The sequence below is a fragment of the Lethenteron reissneri genome, chromosome 25 (genome assembly GCF_015708825.2).
Source record: "Lethenteron reissneri isolate LAM-NWPU_2019-01 chromosome 25, ASM1570882v1, whole genome shotgun sequence".
Taxonomy (NCBI): Eukaryota; Metazoa; Chordata; class Hyperoartia; order Petromyzontiformes; family Petromyzontidae; genus Lethenteron; species Lethenteron reissneri.
The window spans coordinates 7774080-7796599 of record NC_083803.1 but is presented as its reverse complement, the minus strand read 5'-3'; the positions used below and the strand labels follow the sequence as shown (position 1 = coordinate 7796599).

The 22520-nt window shown below is 45.4% G+C and overlaps 1 protein-coding gene across 3 annotated transcripts in view; it reads left to right on the top strand.

The window, feature by feature from the left end:
* The window catches only part of PLCB1 (phospholipase C beta 1), a 192698-nt gene that overhangs the window by 151465 nt on the left and 18713 nt on the right, over nucleotides 1-22520 (top strand). For all 3 annotated transcript variants that reach the window (XR_009755687.1, XM_061559167.1, XM_061559168.1), the window contains exons 14-26: nucleotides 155-344; nucleotides 5540-5638; nucleotides 7691-7756; nucleotides 12230-12300; nucleotides 12868-12952; nucleotides 14758-14842; nucleotides 15174-15298; nucleotides 15668-15822; nucleotides 17185-17349; nucleotides 19340-19439; nucleotides 20774-20878; nucleotides 21731-21837; nucleotides 22284-22452. Coding sequence is in view for 2 of the 3 variants with exons in the window: in XM_061559167.1 (XP_061415151.1) it covers nucleotides 155-344; nucleotides 5540-5638; nucleotides 7691-7756; nucleotides 12230-12300; nucleotides 12868-12952; nucleotides 14758-14842; nucleotides 15174-15298; nucleotides 15668-15822; nucleotides 17185-17349; nucleotides 19340-19439; nucleotides 20774-20878; nucleotides 21731-21837; nucleotides 22284-22452 (1522 nt within the window). In the remaining variant the exon portion in view is untranslated. The remainder of the gene's footprint in view (nucleotides 1-154; nucleotides 345-5539; nucleotides 5639-7690; nucleotides 7757-12229; nucleotides 12301-12867; nucleotides 12953-14757; nucleotides 14843-15173; nucleotides 15299-15667; nucleotides 15823-17184; nucleotides 17350-19339; nucleotides 19440-20773; nucleotides 20879-21730; nucleotides 21838-22283; nucleotides 22453-22520) is intronic.

Sequence of the window (22520 nt, the reverse complement as noted above, 5' to 3'; positions counted from 1 at the left end):
GTTGCTTTTTATATTCTCGCCGTCCTTATGGCACACCAAGGCCATTATCACGAGTAGGGGGGTGGGGGGGGGGTGTCACGTGGTGTTAATAATACGTAGGTAATTTTTTTACTTTAAAGCTAATAGCATTTACCCTCTTGTCCATTGTGTGCAGCTGGAGTCTGGGATTCCCCTGCCCAGCCCTCAGGACCTCATTGGCAAGATCCTCATCAAGAACAAGAAGAAGAAGCACCCACCCAAGGGGGCCCAGGAGGGCGGCTCGGCCAAGCGTCGGGCAGGAGAGGCCATCTCAAACACGCAAAGCGACTCCTCCAGCGTGTGTGACCCCTGCTCTCCAAGCACAGGTGCTTGCAAGGACAAAGATGCCCCCCCCCCCACCGTATAGCCTTAACAGACTCTTAGGGACGAGTGCTGTTAGCGAGCACAATACGAAGGCTGACACACGGCACATGAGGGGGCGGGTGGCCAGTGGAAATGGTTACACACCTCCGATGAACACGGTTGTCTACGTACGGTGTGAAAGAAGTTCAACTTACATACATACCACACCAGGTAGTCATTTCAGACTGAGTCGAACTAAGACAGGCCACAGGAATGGTTTACATAATTGTCACTGGTGTTGGCTGTGAGCAGAAATTAAACTCAGGTCACAGGGTTCATGGTACAGCTTGCTAACCGCTGCGCCACCGTTCGTTCCCCAGGTGCTCACACTCACTCATTGTCAAACGATTGCAGTTGAGCAGCAGCCAAGATTTGTGGAGGGAATTTTTGGCTGACATTAATTTATAAGGATCTCACACTTAAATTTAATCCAGCAGCCAATTGACCTTGGCTGATGATGATAGTTGAATGATGAGCACAATGGTTAGCAGCAGACTGGTCCATTCTCCCAGCATTGTAGCTGAAAATTTGGCAAATGTCTTACCCCCCCCCCCCCCGGCTTCTGCCCATCCAGAAGTATAAATGGGGACACCACAGTTAGTCGATTGGCAGTTTGCGTGGGGTCGGAGAAAGTGTGGGTACTTCCACCGATTTCAGTACATTCAGTCAGTGTGGAAGAGTAGGCCAAATACCCTCTACAGGGGATTTCTAGAGCTCCCTCTAGTGGAGGCCCTTCCGCCAACAGCGGCCTGAGCGAGCAATCTGCGGACCTGATTATGCACGTGTGTCATTTGTGAAACAAACACATTCTCTGCATCCATTTGGTCGCTTAGTTAATCTTTAACAATTAGCACCTTCCCCATTAGAGCCACGGGACATGGATGCGTAGAGAGTTTAGGGGTGGGCACTGAGTGCATCAACCATGCCGCCCACCCCACTCCCCCCACCCACTACCCATGGGCATCGATGTTTCCTTTGCATCTCCGGGCAAACCGCAGAGTTTTAGCCACAGCTAAGTACATATATTTTTAATTCGCACATAGAGCCTCCAGACAAGCAAACACAAATTTACGTAATGCACCTTTCTTCACTCTAAGTGCGTCGTTTTCCCCTTCTATCGTGGAGTTTTCATTATTATTTGCATGTGTGTCATGCGTGAAATAAACACATTTAATTTCGTTTAAAAAAAATAACCAATGGGCACGAGCTTCAAGCATGCTAAATCAGTCATAGCATTTTCTATGACGGGGATATGTATATATTATCGCAAGGTCGATATGAATGGAATGCATCCTGTAGGTGAAGCAATTCAGTTAGTTAATGTGCAGGTGCTAGGTGGATTATTTCATAGCAGAATCATCAGAGGTGACTGTGGTCGCTGGGGGGGGGGAGGCCTTTACTCAGCAGTGGATCGACTATTGGCTGATGATGATGATTATGATATGACAAGCTAATTTTAATGGTAAATGAGATGAAGGCAAATGCAAGCTTCCCACCGCAGTGCATTTTCTGAATGCTGCTTTTTTTCTGTGTTTTATGAAGACAAACTTGCCAAATCACGTATTATGAAGCCGCACTTATAATGGTGATACATTCCACACGTGCAGCTGTGCAAAATGAGAATTTAGTCCGGCGAAATGGCTTCATAAGATTTATACGCCTTGGGCAATGTTTCAAAGCGAGATACAGATTAAACATGGGTGCTGGAATAAGGAAAGATACCTTTGCTCTGTGGGTTTGCTTTTGGGCAAAGAAAGAACATTTTCCTCCAGGAACATGATGCACCGCCACATGCACCCTTGCGCACATTTCTGCGAGAGTAATTACCCGCCTTATGTTCGATGTTAGAGATTTCATCATTGCAAAAAAGAAGCACTTGACTGCAGCACTGACGGTTTAGTACACTTTATAATATACATGCTTCACCCTGTAGTTTATTTCAATCGTTTGATAATTATCGTCATTATTTTCACTCCTGACCTACGTTATACAATATGGCAGTTGTGCCACCTCATAAAAAATGCAGTGCAAATCGCCTGAATTATTTCTATCATATTTTCTTCGCAAAACGTGCATTATTAGGGTTGAAGGACTGATGTTTTATTGAGCACTCGTCGTGGATGAAAAATGGATTATGCCTTTCACACTCGATTAACAGGCCACGAGTTACTGCAAGCAGGGCCAAGTGGTAACTCTAAGGTTTATTAAAATCACGTTTATAAAACCCCCACATCGCAAAAAAGTGTTGACAAATCAACTGTGCTCCACGCCTTTTTTTCCCTGTAAGGCATTCGCACGAATTTAGTCAAACTAAATTAAAGATGCAAACAGAGTTTTATTCAAATTTTTTTGTGGGAACAAAAAACTAAGTACAGTAATGGAAATAACAAAAATAGCGAAGATGGAAGGGTAATCTGCACGTTTTAATCCTCACAAGCTTTAATTTTAAAGATAGGTGTGTCTTGCTGGCCATAGCACAGTTGGTTACGTACGGTGTGAAAGAAGTTCAACATACAAAACCTTAATCTTGAGACCATATGGAATGTTTTACCCATGATATGGTGATACAAAGCTCAACACCGAAGTTGACATTTTATACTCCTATATTCTAAAGTACTGTATTCACATTTAATATAACATTCTGAACAATATAATGGATGCTGTCATGTTGTAATGGGTAGCACATTGTATTTGCAATAGGTCCGGAGCCTCTGTCCACCCAGCAGTATAAGTGGCCACACCAGTCAGTCAAGTGGTAGGTGGCACGTGGTGGGGTAAAGTGTGGGAGCTCCTACCTCTTTCCATGACATCTGGCCAGCATGGAATAGTATGACAAATACCCTCTCGGCAAGCATCTGCAGGCATTGACGCGATCATGCAAGCGTAGAGCTGTATCTCTACTCAGTAATGCATGTAAAAAGTAAAAAAAATACTTCGGAATATGGTAACAGGTCCATTATTTTCTCTCCTGCAGGGCATTTCACAATATAAACCTTAACATTTCAGCACTCGGCTTCGAGAGAATCTGCGGCGTGAATGCATATGCAAAGTGACACTCCTTCCAGGTCACTGTGTGTATCATGCCTGCAGCGGCATACAGATGAAAGTATTCTATGCACAATGAGCAATTTCAGACCCCAGACGTCCTGTAGTGAAAAGAACAAAACACAAACGTGCTTAAATTTCGATTTAAAGCTTTCGTGACTGCAGGGATTCATCTTCTTGGTTCTTTCGGTAAAGTCACAAATGTGCTTACTTTTGTATGTACACGTCTATACGTCATAGTCTTTCCACATACAATTGTAAGTGGTAAAATATTAAATGCTTTCTATAAACATAGGAGACTAACACGGTAAAATTCAGATTCAAGGATGAAGCCATCCATATATACAGACACAATTTCAACCCAGAGTATGGGTACAATCATTGGAAGGATGTGATCAACCAGTTTAAGTAATAACTGGCTGTGATGTTCCCATCTAGCCAACCTCCGGTGTTAGTTGTCATTTTCGGCTCTCCGATTTTACATTAATAGGTACAATTTCTCACATCAACATAGCCACCTCCGTGCTCCGACCTCAACGTGGCGGAGGCTCTGCGATCTAACATTAGCAAGCTAATTTCTCCCATTAACACAGCCACCTCAGCATGCTCACCATGGAGGCCGTTCTCCAATCTTGCATTAACATAATCATTTTTACCTGACAGCCCTTTAATTGGTGGAAACCCACCACCAGCACCGTCGTTGACCATCACTAGCTGCCCTGCCCATGCTGCTGACACTTGAGCTACGCCCGTTTTAAACCTTTATAAACAGTTTGCCTTTAGAGGCGAACCCCCTTTTCCTAATGACTACCGCTTGTGTTGCGATTGAAACGTCCCGTGGGTGTTTTGTCTGTTTTTTCTATCTACGTGACTTTACCGAAAAAACCAAAGAATATCAAGGATTACCAACTTAAGAAAGCTGAGAGAATGGTAGAATTGTACTTCTTATCCATTTGAACCTCATGGCGGGACCCCAGGGTCCCATAAGCCCCTGGCTCTCGCATAAACTGCGTTGCGACGTCATTTCATGTCCGTTGAAGGCGAACGATGCGGCAATCTATTCCTATCGACGAGCTCTACGCGATGCGCTAAAAGTTTCAAAGTTTTCTATACGACTACGGCAATTTTGGCAACGACATGACAACAGATGGGTTGCGGCGTTCATGTGCGCAGTGGGACGGAGTCGCCAAAAATAAATTAATTATTTACGATTTTGTCTTCTGTATATTTGGGGCCCCGGAGTCCCGCCATGAGGTTAATTAAACCATTGAGGTCAAATGCTCACGTGACTGTGCTCAATCACTGAACTTCATTTTCAGTCACAAGTTTTATGGCAGGTGAAACTATTTCCCCAATTTACAAAGTGGAGACAGATGACAAATATAGGTTAGAATCTATAATAATAATAAGAACAATGCCCATGCCACGTTAGTCACGAGTGTTATTTAACTACACTTTGATCTTGCTAGCCAGTGAAGACGAGTGAAGGGGAGGGGTGCCCAGGAGCTGGTCCAGATTTGCCACTGATGTTAGCTGTGCTCGGAATCTACCTTAGATCACCGGTTTCAGAGCCTCGTGACAATACCACATGTCCCCATCTACAGTACTGACATTACAGTTATCAACGTTTCAATAAGGTAGCAGTGGGTGGCAATTCCAGTTTCCCCTGCTTTGGATGTAGGTTATTACAACATGTAATTATTCAAACCCACACCACTCGTGATTTAAATAAGTGTGCTTATTTGGAGTCTTACTTGTTGTAGAGAATAATTTTTGTCCAATACCATCTCTTTTAGATCTGTCAATCTAAATTGAATTGTTTAATTGACAATGAAATCAGAATATTTGACTTTACCAACTTATCGCTCCAGCTCTAATCATGAGTATAATAATAAACTCTTTGTGACAATGTACACACCCCTAAAGGGTATACTTCTAAAAGGAGCTTGCTTCGCTTTATTTGCGACTTGGCTTAATTTGACGCAGTCACTGCGGCTTTGCTCAAGGCCATACAGTGAGATTATAAGTGGCGAGTTAGATGTTGTTGGATGGTCTCGTGTGTTGTTTGGCTGAGCCAGCTATGTTTCTTGACCCTGCTGTCTCTGCCGTTTAGGCTCCGATCTGGCGCAGACGCCCCAGAGCAGTGACAGTCTGTGTGCAGGCCTGGAGGCCGATGAGACCACACAGCCGACCCTGCTCAAGAAGCCATCTGGTAGGGCCACTGCCTCACGCTCTGCACCTCTGCCATGATCAACCCCTCTGCTGGATGAAGGCCTCCGCAAGGAAGTCGCCACCGCTTGTGATCAATCCGGAGATGCAATCATGTATCCAGCACCTTCATAAAACGTTGGATGCTAAACAAATTGGGATTAATTAAAACAAATGTTATGGAGTTCATAAGGGACGGTGTATTTTCAGTTAATTGCCAAATGTAACATTTGGATTTAAAGCTTTCGTGACGGCAGGGATTCATCTTCTTGGTTCTTTCGGTAAAGTCACGTAGAATGGAAATAATAAAATAATAAAAATAAAACATAATAAAATAATTCTCACCATTATGTTTTATTTTTATTATTTTATTATTTCCATTCTACGTGACTTTACCGAAAGAACCAAGAAAATGTAAAATTGTGCAATGGTCAGGGCTTGAATTCAGCTATATCTGGCTGGGGCTGAGCTCCATGGATAACATTCCATGAGGAGTTGTGTGTTGGGGGGGCGGGCCTGGAATATATTCCATGAGATATTAAACCCCCATTATAGCCACAAGTTTTACTTTTTTGCAACAACAAAAATAAATATAACGTGTCACTTACGGTTGAGGAACGGATTAAAAAATGGCAGTGCCAAAAAGGTTTCTCAGTGTCACATCCCCTGATATAAATTATGGTCCCAAATCTGTTGAGCTTTTCTTCAAAGCATACAAAAAAAGCCTTGGTTCCATGAGAAATATAGAGTGTTGTATAATGAGCACTTTTGATGAATTACTGGAAAATGCATGTGTCCTTTTTTAGTCTTATAATATTTCGCGTTTTTATGTCTGGAGGTGTAATGTTTTCTTATTGTCCTGCTCGTTGTGACAGCTTAACAAATTACTAATATAATGAGTCAAGAATGTGTGTGTCCCACGCGTGACGGCACTCCACATGAGCCCCCCCTCATTAATAATCATGAGCAGGTGACTTCCCTCCACATGCCGCACCCCTCCCCAATAACTATTAGCGGGTGACGTCACTCCACATTGGACAACCCCTCCCCCTCATTAATAAACATGAGCTGAACATCTTCTTGGTTCTTTCGGTAAAGTCACGTAGATTGGAAATAATAAAATAATAAAAATAAAACATTATAAAATTATTCTCACGACGTTTCGGCCACAACGCAAGTAGCCGTCCTCAGGTGTAGAACAGGTCTGTCGAGAAGACAGTCTTCAGACTCTGTCTTCTCGACAGACCTGTTCTACACCTGGGACGGCTGCTTGTGTTGTGGCCGAAACGTCGTGAGAATAATTTTATAATGTTTTATTTTAATTATTTTATTATTTCCATTCTACGTGACTTTACCGAAAGAACCAAGAAGATGAATCCCTGCAGTCACGAAAGCTTTAAATGAGCTGAACAATTTGGCTATTTAATATTTCAGATTTACTGCAATATACACCCGTCCTTGGACGGGCAAACAAGTTAGTTAAAATATATTCTCGCTCGTCTGCATATCAATGCTAGTAATCCTTCAGTGCTGTTTGAAAAATATTTTTATTTTTTGAGACTGTAAGTAATTACAGATCCAATCACTGTATCCCACTCTCTTTCCATCTTGCTTTCCCAGACATATTTCAACTGTGTTTGAATAGTCAGACAAGACAGCCACGAAATATGTGATAATGTAGTTAATAAACACAGCACAAAACATGAACAAAATTGTTACTATGTGAATGGTACATACCATACGTTCTATTTTCGAAGCATTAATCAGACCTCTGAATGTACATGCATGTGTCTCTCTCTATAAGCATGCAGTGGTAATGCAGCGGTCAGTGCGCTTCGCTACAAACCCAGCGACCTGAGTTCGATTTATTCTCAGACTTAAATGAGTACCGGGCGCAGTGTCAACATCACCATGAAGGAAACAAAAGCGGCCGAGCGTGGTGCTGGCCACCCACTCACCCCATCGTGTGCCGTGCCGCCTTCATAGGTGCTCGCTAACAGCACTTGCCACAAAAATATGTTAAGGCTATACGGGGGGTCTTTGTCTGTCTCTGTAGGTGAAAGCATGACCAATAAAAGATCCCTGAGCCTAATGGCCGGCATGGGTTCTGCACAAGTCTCAGGTGAGGAATGCTGTTGGTAAATCTGTTCGAGTACCAAAGGGCATTTGTGGATTTATTGACGTGCCCTCAGCTTTGGTTGGACAACTGGGGAGGGATAAGCGAGTGTTTAGTTGCTGGCCTCGGTGTTTAGTTGTGTTACCATGGGCATCTGAGAAACCAACATGGGAAACACGAGGTCACAGCTGCAACTTGGTCACGACATCAGATGTTGGCGCAGCTTCACATAGACTAAATTACACCGTTTATTTGGCTGCGAGGGGAGCGGAGGAGGATGGAGTGAGATCCCCTTGAATTCACGGCCGAGTGGCAGAGACTAAAGCTAACAGAACTGAACTAAGGCTCCGATATGGATTTGGTAAGGCTGGTACAATATGATACACACACAGCAACCTGGGATATATCACAAAAAATAAACAAAATCACCATAATAACACACCCTTAATGGCGTATACAATAAAGCACAATTCATACATAAACTAATTATTAAGCCATGCATAATAAATACCAAATTCATCTTTCATCCAAATTGTCTGTTTATATAAAATTATCACACGAAAAACACACTCCTTTGCATAAAGTCATCGAGCGATAACATTCTTATTTTGTTGCGATTATTTTCACTCGCTTTAGATTTAGCTGTAGCCCACTTTTATTTGATGGTGCAGGTGATTGGAGACCATCTAATGTTTTCTGGCAAACAGTTCTATGTGAGTGGGCTGCCTGTCCCCAATCCCCACTCAAGCCATCACTGCGTCTATTTAGCTTAGTGTCACCGTCAGGTCTCTTGCAAGCACAGTGAGTCACACTCAGGAGAGCCGTTCCTCTGGGCAGTACGCAGATTATTTTTTCACCAGACATTACCCACAATGCCAGCCAAGGACATGTTCGTCAAGACTGTCAGGATGAGCGGGTTCCAAAAAGCAAGTTTGCTGGCCCTGCAGTAATTACGTGAGTGGCACTCACTTGTGATTTAATATCCAGACCTCCCTGTCAGGTACACAATACAAACACACACAAAGACAGAGCCCCCCCCCCCCCCCCCCATAGCCTTTTAACAGACCGTTGGAGCAAGTGCTGTTAGCGAACACCTATGAAGGCTGCTGGCATGGCACACGAGAGTGGGTGGCCAAACGCCAGGCCCAACTACCTTAGGTTCCCCCAATGCTTATGCTTTATACACCACACCAGGTAGTCGTTTAAGGCTGAGTCGACCTAGGGGAGGCCCATGATCCGTTCAAATTTTAGTCACTATTAATGGTCGTGAGTGGGTAACAAACTCGGATCACTGAGTTCTGAGCGCAGCGCGTTAACCACTACACTCCCGCTTCCCAGAGCAGCGCCCACACACTCAAGCACGCAGACACACACGTGGCAGAATTTGAAGATTCTACAGTAGCAGGTGTTTTTTAATTAGGATGAAAAAGCACTGCAGCTGTTGAGGGAGGCCGTCATTTTGTACAAGCTTAGTCCGCATATATCTGGCCAAGTGCGGTAGGCAGAGCGAGCAGCTCGCAATCGGAAGGTTGTGAGTTCAAATGCAGGTTGGGGGTTGACTCAGCCCATCATCCCTCTGGCGTCAATATAATGAGTACCACTTTGTGGGGAATTTGAGAGTGGTTGTCCTCTGGATAGAATCGCGCCCCATCATAGGAATGTGAAATTCCCACCGCGAGCTCTGGGCTGTGCACAGCAAACGAGTAACCACCTCAATGATCACAAAATCACTTTGACTTTTTTTCATACAACCAAACTCACATTTGCAAATGTTTTATGGAAAAAAGCTTAAATGTTGAGTGTACTTCTTGCGCAGGGCCGAAAGCATGTTATTGCTGAGTTTAGAAACACGTGTTTAGAGGATTTGGCTGCTTTAAATGTCCAAACTTTGCTGAGCAATCAATTGTGGCCAGGTCGTTTCTAAAAAAGAGCTACTTAGGTCAGTGGGCCTTACCTGATAAAATAAAAACGTTTAGTTTTCGTTTTTAGTTTAATAGTTTAGTTTTAGTTCAGTTTGTAGCTTTAGTTTATAGTTTAATAGTTTAGTTTGTTGTTTCTGATATACAGTCCTTCGTATTTACACAAACACGTGCAGAATTTACTGGACGTAATAGCCCATACTTAGAGCAATTTTAACAAATTTTTGCGCTCAACATCTGAATCTGCAATTTGAGAATTGCTAGTCCCTCTTGTAAACGTCCTATATATGTTTGCCGTGTTATTCATTGGTTGTCATTGAGTTAGGGGCAGAATGGGAACATTTTTGACCTGACCTTACAGACATGGAAAAAGGCAATTATACCCCGAGGGCATATTTATGCTCCTGCTTCTGAGCTAAACATGCAGTTTGTGGGATCCCCACTTGCAATATCGTTATTGCTAATTTGTAATTGCGTTAACCACTTAATGGCGGTGATTGAACAAAATGATAGTCCTCTTTGTATTTGTAAGCAATGAAAACGAATTCAGAATTAGGAAGATAACGATTCCTGTTTCTGTTTTGGAACATCTTTCCAAAGGAGGACGTGACTTGTGCATTTGGTGGGAATAATTGTTTTCAATGCAAATTGTAAAAAAAATAGCTATAAGTAACCAAACAATGATCCTTTTTAATGTATCCTTTTAAATCATTATATGAGGACATTTGTATGCGACATATATGAGCTAATGTTGCATATAACATAGTTATGAGAATTATCCATTTAGACTCACTCAATTTGCGTTTTTGATGTTGGTCAGAACGTAATTATTTAAAGCCTGGAATGGTGTCACTGAAAACTCAAGATTTATATTTGAGATTTTACTTACATGGCAAGGAATTAATGTTTTAATGCTTTAATACTCCTTGCCATGAAGTCATAAATAATACACACACATGTAATATATAGTGAAAGCCCCCAATACCAGTGAATTTCCTAAATCCACTGTGGGAGAACTGCTATAAAATAGTCATATGAAAGGGATTTTATTTTATATTTCATGGAGTTAAATAACCTATCGCATCCATAAAAAAAAGTTTAAAAAATCACCTGTCCTGCCTTAGAAAAGCTTCAAAATAGGGCAATTGGCAGCACACTCGATTGTTTGGCAGGGGAACATTCCATCGTCATCCGTTGCTCAAGGCAATACTTGGCCTGAATATGTCACAGAAATATTCGCCTATCCATAATAAAATAGGGGTGCAGCGACTTGAAGAATATTTGAATAAATAACGACCATGGTACTCAATGAACTCACGTCGTAAAATTGTCAATTTAACTCAACCCAAAATATTTGGCACAAATCGCTACGCCTCTTGGAATATATAAAGTTCCCTTGAGGATTACGTTCCTGACTTTGAAGTGCCTTGCTGATGTTAGCCGGAGGAAATGCAATGAAAGAAACAATGTCTGTGGTTACCAGAAAGACGTTGCTCTGATTGCACACGAGTGAGAGCAAGACATTAACACGACGGACATTACTAACAGAACTTATGGGCCAACGCCTTTACACACTGTGCCCCGCTGTGACACTTCCCAAGACTAATATCGCCATTGTTTCCGAGCAGTTTGAATGAAACCCACTCACCAGTCTGATGCAACACAGCAGTTGCATAGCGTGGAGCATATGGCTGAACTTGCACAAGGGCAGGTTAGTTTGGGGAAGAGATTTCCAGACAAGGCAATTATTGTTTGTTAATTTTCTTGCTCTTTTCTGATTTCCCCAACCCTAGAGTTGCTTGATCAACTGGCTGATTGGTTTCAGAACGTTATGGTAAAAAATCATAAGATGTGCATGTTCACAAAGCTGAATTGAAGATCCTGCGGTTTTATGTAAAGCGGGGTCAAACATTTGGTCCTTCAGCAGTCCCCCAGGTTAGGTTTGTGTAGCAGGTGCAGCTTGCATCAAGGCGTCGATTGAATCGAGATTCTTAAGTGTACAATACACACATCAATTTGCACGTGTTGCAGTTGATGTTGTTTTTCTTCACACGTGTCATTTCACAAGATATTTGCAGGCAAGAGCGTTAAACTATTTTTTTATATATAAAAAAAGATTGAAACCTTGAATCGAATAACTGATGGCGGTGAATCTAATTATTGGCATATATTTATATTTCTTTACAGGAATATGTTGTTACGGAAAGAAAAAAATGTGGAAAGTCCAATGTTTTTGACACGTGTGTGCTAAAACAACAACAACAACAACAACAACAAAGAGGTTATGTTGAAATCAATAAGTGTTTCATATCAGGCCATTACTAGTAGGCTTGCGTGACACCTTTATTACTAGTTTCCATTAAGTCCCAGATCCTTATTTAATGTTGTTTCATTGCCAACGGATTGATCCCAAAACTGCGAAGCTTGCACAAGAGACAGGCTCTATGGAGTTGAGATAGTCCTCAGGTTGTTGATTTTATTACCTCTGCGATTCCACAATGCCTGTTGTGCTCTTTTATCGAGTTCGGTGGTGATGAGTTCTCAATGCTTGCTGTGGTAGGGGAGGGAGATGGGGAGAGCGAAGAGGAGTACGATGAAGATGACGATGCCAAGAAAGGCTCAACAGACGAGGTAATGTCCTTCATGTGCGACACAGATATTACTGCAAGTTTTTCTCTTAGATTTAAAGTGTGTATTTAAAGATAAAGCTTATTGTTGAGTATATAAGAGTTTGTTGAAATCAATACGAATAACACAGGAGAGCAAAACTGTAGCATCTTAATTCGCAAAAAAAAAGGTGTGCTCGGACTTGTATGTACGGTATTGAGTTGAACACGTTCGATACACAGTTTACTTGCGTGTCTGACGTTAAAACGTGAACCGAGCACCTGCGACTGGATATTGCATCTGACAGATTATTCACGCGGAAACTTTGCGAACGCCGCCGCGGTTCACAGAATTCGGCGTATAAATAAAACACCTTCGCAAAGACGTATGGAAAAAAATAAAATATTTCGCCGGCCGCGGTTACTTCTGAGGGTTCTTATAACTCAGCGTGACGAATGCTTTCGCTCCATTTTTAAATTGCCCCACATAGTCAGCGGACCCCATGCAGCTCCGTGCGCATTAGCACGGCCACTCCTGGGCGGCGCGTGTGGGTATTTGCAACGTTACGCTGGCGTGGTTCTGTGCTTGCAGAGCGAGGCCATCGCCACAGAGGAGATGTCCAACCTGGTGAACTACGTGCAGCCAGTCAAGTTCACCACCTTCGAAGCAGCCAGAAGTAAGCGAGACGGTGCCACGCAACAACCCTCTCTCTACAATTGGAACCTCATTTGCCAGTAAAAAATATGCTAATTGGTTTTTTACCCTTCCACCTGGCAACAAAACTGACACCTTTTTTACAAGGAGTCATGTTTTCATAGACCACAATACCTGCAGTCATAATGTTAATAAAAAACATAACTCTGATAATGTGCACTGTCCTTCAAGTTGATTGGTTCACACCCGAGACAGCTTTCCTTAGAGCCTAGTCTCACATGGGTTGGACCAGGGGCTGGAGCAGATGACGCCAAAAGGTGTCATCTGCTCCAACCCATGTGAGACTAGGCTCTAAGGAAAGCTGTCTCGGGTGTGAACCAATCAACTTCAAGGACAGTGCACATTATCAGAGTTATGTTTTTTGTTTGCATTATGACTGCAGGTATTGTGGTCTATGCAAACATGACTCCTTGTAAAAAAAGGTGTCAGTTTTGTTGCCAGATGGAAGGGTAAAAAAACAATTATCAACCCTCTCTCTACTTTGATATTTTGGCTTGGCAGTACCGTAGCGTATTACAGTCAACACGTGCACTTCCATGCCACTCACCTGCATACGTATCGCGAGTGCCTGTGAACAGCTCAATCCACCGATGGTGATGTCTGCTTGCTGGCAGTCCCATTGCGGATGCACACTCACATGCAAATTCATTAGAGGGTGGCCTGTACAGAAACTCATGCAGGGGCACGACACAGTCAATTGTAAACAAACACTGCACAAATGTGAAACGCCAAGCAGAATGAGTAACGATACGATCTGCCGTCTACCTATCAAGAGTTCCGCTCTGGCTTTGACCCCGCTTTTTATTTCAGGAAATGCTGGCCGTCACTTAATTGGCACTGCTGTTAAATATTTTACCAACATTTTTTATTTGAAATTAGAAGGGGGGGGGGAGGGGGCTGCACCTTCAGCAGCAGGGGAGGCACTAACGGGTGACCATTGCATCCTCTATTGCAAAACATCAAAGCATTCACTCCCACTCACTCGCTCGGCCACAGTGGTTAAGATGCATTTTAAATCAAAGTTAATGTTTTGGGGAGGGCGGCTTTTTTTCTCGTACACATTTCTCCTCGCTTCAAAGCGGCACTAGAAAATCTCTTTTCCAAGCCTCCCACTTCATTAACTTAATTAGAACGTCTAGTTGTGATCTTTACTTCCTGCCGGTTTACCACTCTTCATGCATCCTGCATAATCATGCACACACTCTAAATATGCAGTCATGTTTGATGCCTGTACGAGCGCTGAATGCAGATCCCGTGGGTCGCTGCGATGTGTGTTGATTTTGTCAAGCCCCTAAAGTATGCTGCATTAAGCACGTACAACCTCCCATACAGTGCTGAGAATTAGGCTATTACCATTATATTGGTATGTAATCAGCACCATGTAAACACTGCATTTATTCACCACAGTGAATGCAGATGTGATGCAGTGTAACGTAGCAAACATGGTGTGCCATCTAGTGTCGCAAAGAGTTGTTTACATACCCAAGCGCATGAGCGGACGTATTGTTGCGGCAGTGGTAATGTTTGCATGCCACATGGTGCTCCAATGTATGCCAATGATACTGCACAAACAATATCTTCAGATAAAAGCTCCCATTGCCTGCGCTTACACATTATTTGAATCACCCCACAAGTAATATAAATAAACACTATTTAATATTCCTTAAGGGATTCGCATTACACGTGGAACATTCAAAATGTTGGACCGGTCTGTTCACCAGTGGCCTGTACCCTTGTAATGGTTTATTTTGTTGTTGTATTCTGCAGAAAAAAATCGAAGCTACGAAATGTCCTCTTTTGTTGAGACAAAAGGCATGGAGCAGCTCACCAAGTGCCCCGTGGAATTCGTGGAGTATCCTTTACATTGAACATTTGACCAGAACATTCAACGGGCAGCTTGAATAGCCTTCGAGTCTATGACCTCGTTACATTTTTCCTTCTTCTTGTTGTGAACACAATCGTAATCACTGCGGTAATACTTGCATGCAGCCCATGCACCACCATTGCTGGCGTGTGAGGTGCAGATGAAAACTCATTGCTAATTTACCATCAGTTGGCATGACATTTGAACATTCAGTCCCCGTTTCCGTCTTGAAGCAGCCCAGCTATTTTTGTCCCGTTGAAGCCGAAGGCATCAACACTCTCTGCTGCCCACACATTTCTTCACTCGCACGGCGGTTCAGATACAACAAGTGTCAGCTGAGTCGCATCTACCCGAAGGGCACGCGTGTCGACTCTTCAAACTACATGCCGCAGGTGTTCTGGAATGCTGGCTGTCAGCTGGTTGCCCTCAACTACCAAACAATGGGTAACCCCTGCCCCTCACCTACATCAGCACACGATAGCATCCCACGGCATAGACAGCGGGTGGCCTTCAAAAGTGTGTTCAAGGCAAAAGTTTCCCCCCACGCTATAACATGAGCACAGGGGCCATGCTCACCTCAGTTTGGTAAGCGTGATAAAAGTGGCAGAAATTCCACATTGTTATGACAGGGCCTTGTCCGTTCACGAGATAATCACTACTGGTGTGTATTATATCATGTTTAATATGTGGACATTATTAATTAGTTCCTTCGGTACACAATTCATTTCCAGATGCTTAATGAAAGAGTCATTTGTCTTCAGAAACACGATGCTGCAGATGAATACTAGCCTTTGTTTTGTTTCTGCGGAACAGACCTGGCCATGCAATTAAACATCGGCATGTTCGAGTACAACCGCAGGAGCGGCTACATCCTCAAGCCAGAGTTCATGCGGCGTTCAGATAAGCACTTCGACCCATTCTCTGATAACACGGTGGATGGGATCATTGCTAACACCGTCTCTGTGAAGGTGAGGCCAGGAGGGGGCATCTACCGCTTAGCACGGATACAGCACTTACGATTCTCTTACCCAACACAGCGAGCACACACCTTTGGCCCGGCTTGGCGCAGCGCTGTCCTGACATGTCACTTGTCGGGAGAAATGCTGGGCCCTCATTATTGGCTGCCCCCTTCTCCCCCCTTATTCATTCCCATTCCCCATCCCCCCATCCCCCATTCACCATTCCCTATTCCCCATTCCTCATTCTCGAATGGTGCAACTTTGCCCAGGCTGTGATTGTACGTTTTGGGGGCACGGCGGTGCCGAGATGTTAACTACCTCTCCTGGTATACAGGAGGTCGTGGGTTCGATCCCGGCCCTGATGCCTGTAAATTTAGAATTTGCGTGTTCACCCTGTGGTCTTGTGGACATTTCTTCGGGTGCTCCGGTTTTCCCCTCCACATTTAGAAACACGCTTTTAGAGTATTTTCCGCATGGTAAGCCACTTCGTTGAGCTATCATTTGTGGCCATGTCACTCTTGACAAAAATTGTTATCTAGCTCAGTGGGCCTTACCTGATAAAAATAAAAAATAATTTAGTTTAACTAAACACGTAACTTTGCTCAATTTTACTTGGGACAAATATTGCCATGAAGCAGGTGGCTGAAATATTAAACGACAAAATTAAATCGCTGTATACCATACATTTAGTATTCACCATAGGAGTCGGGTCAAATTCCATGATATTCATTGCTTGACTCCAATATCCCAATTGTATCCTATGGACTGCGCATTACATGTGCATAGCATGACACATTGGTCAATTAGGAAATTACTACATGTTTGTGATTAATTTACAAGCCTTCCCCGAGCTTGGAATACCAGTACAGTTATACCCTCCTTCCTCTCAACACTCAAGTCAGGCCTGTGTATCGGAATCAGAATGATAACCTTTATTTCGACTTCAAGAACATCCGATGAACTACGAAGCTCGTTTTCACAGATGTCCAGTGGAGGCGGGTCATAAAGTTGGTTGTTGCCGATTAAACAAATATTAAATTTCGATTTAAAGCTTTCGTGACTGCAGGGATTCATCTTCTTGGTTCTTTCGGTAAAGTCACGTAGAAGGGAAGTAATAAAATAATAAAAATAAAACATAATAAAATAATTCTCACGACGTTTCGGCCACAACGCAAGCAGCCGTCCTCAGGTGAAGACTAGGTCTGTCGGGGAGACGCTTGCGTTGTGGCCGAAACGTCGTGAGAATTATTTTATTATGTTTTATTTTTATTATTTTATTACTTCCTTTCTACGTGACTTTACCGAAAGAAGCAAGAAGATAAACAAATATTGTTTAATGGTGAAACTTACCTGTGACGTGGCCGTGTGCAGGTGATTTCAGGCCAGTTCCTCTCTGACAAGAAGGTCGGCTGCTTCGTGGAAGTGGACATGTTTGGGCTGCCTGTCGATACGAAGAGGAAAATTTACAAGACCAAGACGGCACCTGGAAACTCCATCAACCCCGTTTGGGACGAGGAGCCGTTTGTATTTAAGAAGGTACCATCACACACGCGTTATGAAATGTGCATTCAATCCACGCAGAATGCAAATCACGCCTGTGGTATACATTGGGTGTTGGAAAACTATACGGGTGATTTTAAATGTGATTTTCAACTGATAAGTAAAATAATAAAACTTTTTCCAGCATGTCTTTAATGGCCTCATGGTGTAATCGAGTCCTCTGAGGCAACAAATTCGTCATTTAGTCCTTAAACATCCAAGCGTAAACATTTGTGCATATTTTGAAAATCTAAACGCACATTGCATGTTTGTTTGTTTTTGGTTTCTTACGTAATCTTCGGTGTTTTTTGATACGTTTCGCATTCAAGTTTAAAGAAATGTTGCTCATCGTGTTTACCCCCCCCCCCCCCAATACTCGGCACCGTCATGCCACGTTCCTCTGCCGTATTAACCCCTGGGCCCCACCCCTCTGCCGTATTGACCCCTGGGCTCCGCCCCTCTGCCGTATTGACCCCTGGGCCCCACCCCTCTGCCGTATTGACCCCTGGGCCCCACCCCTCTGCCGTATTGACCCCTGGGCCCCACCCCTCTGCCGTATTGACCCCTGGGCCCCACCCTTCTGCCGTATTGACCCCTGGGCCCCGCCCCTCTGCCGTATTGACCCCTGGGCCCCGCCCCTCTGCCGTATTGACCCCTGGGCCCCGCCCCTCTGCCGTATTGACCCCTGGGCCCCGCCCCTCTGCCGTATTGACCCCTGGGCCCCGCCCCTCTGCCGTATTGACCCCTGGGCCCCGCCCCTCTGCCGTATTGACCCCTGGGCCCCGCCCCTCTGCCGTATTGACCCCTGGGCCCCGCCCCTCTGCCATATTGACCTCGTATTGACCCCTGGGCCCCGCCCCTCTGCCGTATTGACCCCTGGGCCCCGCCCCTCTGCCGTATTGACCCCTGGGCCCCGCCCCTCTGCCGTATTGACCCCTGGGCCCCGTCCCTCTGCCGTATTGACCCCTGGGCCCCGTCCCTCTGCCGTATTGACCCCTGGGCCCCGCCCCTCTGCCGTATTGACCCCTGGGCCCCGCCCCTCTGCCGTATTGACCCCTGGGCCCCGCCCCTCTGCCGTATTGACCCCTGGGCCCCAGCCCCTCTGCCGTATTGACCCCTGGGCCCCGCCCCTCTGCCGTATTGACCCCTGGGCCCCGCCCCTCTGCCGTATTGACCCCTGGGCCCCGCCCCTCTGCCGTATTGACCCCTGGGCCCCGCCCCTCTGCCGTATTGACCCCTGGGCCCCGCCCCTCTGCCGTATTGACCCCTGGGCCCCGCCCCTCTGCCGTATTGACCCCTGGGCCCCGCCCCTCTGCCGTATTGACCCCTGGGCCCCGCCCCTCTGCCGTATTGACCCCTGGGCCCCGCCCCTCTGCCGTATTGACCCCTGGGCCCCGCCCCTCTGCCGTATTGACCCCTGGGCCCCGCCCCTCTGCCGTATTGACCCCTGGGCCCCGCCCCTCTGCCGTATTGACCCCTGGGCCCCGCCCCTCTGCCGTATTGACCCCTGGGCCCCGCCCCTCTGCCGTATTGACCCCTGGGCCCCGCCCCTCTGCCGTATTGACCCCTGGGCCCCGCCCCTCTGCCGTATTGACCCCTGGGCCCCGCCCCTCTGCCGTATTGACCCCTGGGCCCCGCCCCTCTGCCGTATTGACCCCTGGGCCCCGCCCCTCTGCCGTATTGACCCCTGGGCCCCGCCCCTCTGCCGTATTGACCCCTGGGCCCCGCCCCTCTGCCGTATTGACCCCTGGGCCCGCCCCTCTGCCGTATTGACCCCTGGGCCCCGCCCCTCTGCCGTATTGACCCTGGGCCCCGCCCCTCTGCCGTATTGACCCCTGGGCCCCGCCCCTCTGCCGTATTGACCCCTGGGCCCCGCCCCTCTGCCGTATTGACCCCTGGGCCCCGCCCCTCTGCCGTATTGACCCCTGGGCCCCGCCCCTCTGCCGTATTGACCCCTGGCCCCGCCCCTCTGCGACTGGCGCTGTAGGTCGTGCTGCCCACCCTCGCCTGCCTCCGAGTCGCCGTATTTGAGGACGGCGGCAAGTTCTTGGGCCACCGCATCATGCCCGTGTCGGCCATCCGCCCGGGTGCGCTTGTGTTCAGAACAAAGTTATTTTGGTGGTACTGCATTCGCAGTGGTGCATAAGCTCAGATTAAAAACTAACAAGTATAACCCGTAAACACTAAGTTTTTCACTAGAAATCCTTTATATGCGTGGCGGCTAGAGTCCTCTCGTCCTCTGGCTTGAGATTGCTGCCACCTATGGGTCAGATGATTGCATGGCAGCATTAAGCAATTGGTAATTAAATATAATATTTTTGTCCTAATAAGTGTAAAATTTTGGAATTTTTTTTTCACGAACATTCATTGTCACGCACAACGAGTATGTGTGGAAAATGTCAGCTTGATTGGATCACGGGAAGTGGGTTAAAAAACGACCGAAAGATTTGCACGGTCCTAAGCAAGCAAGTGAACTTAATATAAAGGATTTAAAAATTAACAGATTCGTCGGTAACACTTCCCTAAAAAGGAAAAATATATAAATATGCAATAGATACAATGAGCTGTTGCAGGCATTGTCCCTATTAATATCACTTATAAAGAATATTAATATTGCCAATAGTACGTGTTGTTTTCCATTTTAGGGCAGGTTACTGATGAATCTGTTGAGCTTTTGTGTATTTTGATTAATATAATTGTATGTTTTAATGCCTAGGATTAATTACAATATTTGGAAATGCATCCTGGCTCATCATATTAAGCAGAAGCCAAGCAAGGTTTAACTTGGATATTGCTTTGATGGGTGACCACAATGCATAACAGGTGTCATGGGCTAAGTTGTGGGCAGCAGAGAGAAAATGCATTAAAACCGTTGATGCGCTTCGGTGTTCCCTCATCTCTGCTCTTTGCCTTAACTAACCCACAACGAACGAGTATTGTGAAGCGTGATTAAATAACCCCCATGACGTATACAGGGAGGGCCCTCATTCAGCAACGGATCAATAAATGGCTGTACATGTGCATGTGTAAAGCTCGTATTTGTTCGATACATAACATTAAATCTTCTCTGTGTAACAACATGTTAATTTTAAGTGGTGGGAAAGCTATAAATGTGCCTAAGTGGCCTGACTGCTATAAATATCCTATTTTATATAACAGCATAGGTTTAAACTCTTTAGTAATTATGCGAGGTATTGAAATTGTGCAAAAATTACATCTCCAAGAGAATCTTGTGGTAATCATTAATATTATGCAATCGGTTATGAAATAAGAACATGCAATCATAAATGTGTGCGAGGGAAGGATTCATTTCATTAATATTTTACTTGGGGGGGGGGGTGGTCCTTCATCCAGCAGAGGCTGGAGAATGACTGTGGATTGACACTGGAAATGAAAATGAGATCTATGGTTTTGTGTTTAGGTTATCGGCACATCTGTTTGCGTAACGAAAGCAACCAGGCCCTGGCCTTACCAGCCATCTTGGTCTACATACAAGTCAAGGACTATGTCCCCGATGCATTTGCAGGTTCGTGTCCTTTACTTCAAACATATGAGCGTTCATAGCACGCACGACTTAATTTCGGGTGGGGTCAGCGACCAGGAAGATATTTCCATGCCCAGCACATGACATCCACCGTAGATCTCACTATCGCTGTGGCAACGAATCATGTGCCAGCCCCTTCTGGTATACCAAGCGATGAGGGAAATATTCGGTCGTAAATGTAGCCCCTGATTACATAGGTACTACACCCAGTACTCCTTTGCATTGAAGAGTTATTGTTGAGAGTGTGCTGTCACCTGGTGCCAATGAACACTGTTGGATAATAAGGGTGGAGCCGCGTGGCCTAGTGTTTACCAAATTGCGCTATGAACCTGAATGGCCCCAATTTGACTCTTGACCACAGCCAATGAGCTCACATCAGTAGCGAGTGATATTGAATCCAGTCCTGGGCTCCGGCACTCACCACCCCTTCTCCAACCTGCACTGACCGGCGTGGTGAAATATGATCAAACAACCCCTCTTAGACTGCAATACCATGGGAAGGCCTTCCTCAAGCAGTGACGATGATCTTTGGACGAAAAACTAAATATGTTAGAAAATAAACGTAATTTGTTTCAACACGTACTATGCAAGTTCAAACAGACAAAAACATGTGTTTAAAGGAGACTCTTCCAAGACATGCCGATTGTATGTTGCATACGGATTACGGCTGTGTGTTGTGTGCTGTGTGTTGTTTGACACGTACGGGTTTTCCGGCCCGCATTATTATCCCGACACACCGGGGTTTTTCCCCTCATTTCCAGGTTTGATCGAAGAGGTGCCGCTTCAGTATAAAAACCGCCGAGACACATTTGCGTGCCGCCGTTCCCTCCCCAGATTTGACGGAGGCGCTCGCCAACCCCATTCGCTACGTGAGCCTCATGGAGCAGAGGGCCCAGCAGCTGGCAGCGCTCATCGGCGAATTCGACGAAGGGACTACGGAAGTGCGTATGGCTCATGGGCCTCGCTGCCCTGTTGGAGATGTGGCGTATTGTTGCGAATGTATACAATCTTGCTTTGCCATACAGTGCGAAATATTTTCATGCAGTTTCTCCCCACCCACCCACCCACCCACCCCGCTCACACAATGTGTTGCAGGTTGCTCATTTTTTTGGCCCACTTACAATATTGAAGATGTGCATACATGTGATGTGCCTGACAACTCTGAGTAAATGAAAGTGCACGTATGGCAGCACAATCCTGTCACCTGTGTATGGTTCTGGTCAAGTGCAATTTCTTTTAAAGCATTGTTTTGTTTCCAGCTTGTAATCCCCGCTTCGTACGTACAGTGTTGCGCGTATTCAACCCAAGTTGATTAGCAGATTGGCGAGCGTGGCCCATTGCCAAGGATGCCTCCGGATTGATTCGCACACTGCTTGCTTGTTGACAGGAAGTCGTTCCCAAGATCATTAAGAAGGAGGAGAACGGCGTGAGTGCTTTGGTGCTGAGGCAGATTTCCGAGGATGGGCCAATATCCATGCCCCCTGCACCGCACAAAGTGGCCGCGCCACCCGGAGCTCCGCAGGGATCCGGCCCAACCGACACTGTCAAATCACCAGGTACAGCGCCGCATGCGCTCCATACAGACCATCAGCAATTCATCACACCTCCCCAGCAATTAATTTAA